The sequence below is a fragment of the Pristis pectinata genome, chromosome 9 (genome assembly GCF_009764475.1).
Source record: "Pristis pectinata isolate sPriPec2 chromosome 9, sPriPec2.1.pri, whole genome shotgun sequence".
Classification (NCBI taxonomy): Eukaryota; Metazoa; Chordata; class Chondrichthyes; order Rhinopristiformes; family Pristidae; genus Pristis; species Pristis pectinata.
The window spans coordinates 72,611,460-72,613,205 of record NC_067413.1 but is presented as its reverse complement, the minus strand read 5'-3'; the positions used below and the strand labels follow the sequence as shown (position 1 = coordinate 72,613,205).

Below are 1,746 nucleotides of genomic sequence, written 5' to 3'. Positions count from 1 at the left end.
TTTACAACATACAAAATCTTTGAGTAATGGACAGTTCACAAATAATTTCATGTACATGCTTTCATTAACACTATTTCTATACTTTGTCTTCTATGTAATTGAACCAATACATACTTATATCATACAATAAGAATACAATCTATTCACAACAAATTTATCTTTGTATTCAAATTAAAGATAATTATAGATATTTAATACCATGATATTTAAAGTCTATATACATTTCACATTATGTAAATTCTATATTCCCACAGTGTAGATGTTATTTTTAATTTGACGAGGAAACTAGGTTTACTTCCCAAGGATATAATCAGCACATGAATAGTTTTTTTAAATAGCTCAAATGGGCATCTCTGAACATAGCTTTTGAAGTAGATAGTGCAGAATTACATGCAACATTCAGTAACTGGACAGATTCACCCAAGACTAAATATTAGGCGTTGCTCTGCATTCTATCAGTTTCCGAAAGCTTTTTCTGAAACTGTCATCCAGAAAGGCATACAGAAAAGGATTAAGACAACTATTAGCATAGCTTAGGCTGGTGATAAAATAGGAGATCCCAATGATAACTGTGGTCTGTTGAATATCTGTTGTTAACGCCACAATCGTACTCAAATGGTAGGGCGTCCAGCAGAACAGGCAAACAGCTAGGATAACCATCACCATTATTGTCACCTTTTTCTTTGCTTTATCCAGAGCCTTGGCGTTAGTGTTCAGACGCATGTTTCTCAATCTACACAGCATCATTGTGTACAGGATGCAGATTGTGGATACTGGAATGGTAAATCCCATCAGGAGAGTGTAAATCCTACTAGCCTTCCACCACAGAACCTCGGGATGTGGGAACACATAGACACACTGCAACCTGCCCTTGTCATCGTGAATCTTGCCAAAAATCGTGAAGGGCGAAATGATGACGGTAACGAAGAGCCAAACGCAGATACTGACGATCTTCGCCGCCCTGTAAGTGCGATATGACATTTTCTTGGACTTGGCTGTGGATAGGACCACCAGGTACCGGTCAATGCTCATGACCGTCAAGAAGTAAATGCTGGAAAATGTATTGTATTGATCAATGGAAATGATTAATTTGCACATTAGCTCGCCAAAGGGCCACTGAAGCAGAAGGTAGTCCGCGACATTTATAGGTAAAACTAGAGTGAAAAGTTCGTCGGCGATGGCCAGGTTCAGGATGAATATGTTTGTCACTGTTTTCATTTTCGGGGCTTTGAGTATAACATAGATTACGGCTGTGTTGCCCGTTAACCCAACCGCACATATCACTGAATATATGATGGGGATGGCGATATAAAAGTCAGGGTATGGCCCCGGCCCGGTCGAATTTGTGCTATTGACACCATCGGGAAAACAGTTGGCCTGGTCGTGTGTGCAGGAGGTGTTGGGAGAGACTGGGTGCGATGGAAAATGTTTCATCTTTCAGGGCTGCTGCGGCAGAAGCGGCCGCAGTTCTGCTTGGCGTGACAAAAAGAGAGTTACACGCCTTAGCAACGTTAAGGAGCTTCATTTAGACCACATGGCATTTTATTGTTTCATTGTCAATATCGTGAGATATAAAGGTAATTAGTTTCACTGGACAGCCAGATGCGGATAGAATGCTGCAGGGAATCCTAGGGACTCAAACTTCTAGCTTAGGGTTAAATGGAACGATAGAAAGAAACTTATTTTTTTCTTATTTCTATAACGTGCCCCCTCATTTGCCTCAATGCATTGGCGAGGTTCACGATC

At 40.5% G+C, this 1,746-nt stretch overlaps 1 protein-coding gene across 1 annotated transcript; it reads right to left on the bottom strand.

The window, feature by feature from the left end:
• Positions 1-426: 426 nt before the first annotated feature.
• Positions 427-1,434, bottom strand: LOC127574007 (neuropeptides B/W receptor type 1-like). Its single transcript, XM_052022599.1, has one exon. The coding sequence runs from the start codon at positions 1,432-1,434 to the stop codon at positions 427-429; it is 1,008 nt and encodes a 335-aa protein (XP_051878559.1).
• Between the last annotated feature and the right edge of the window lie 312 nt (positions 1,435-1,746).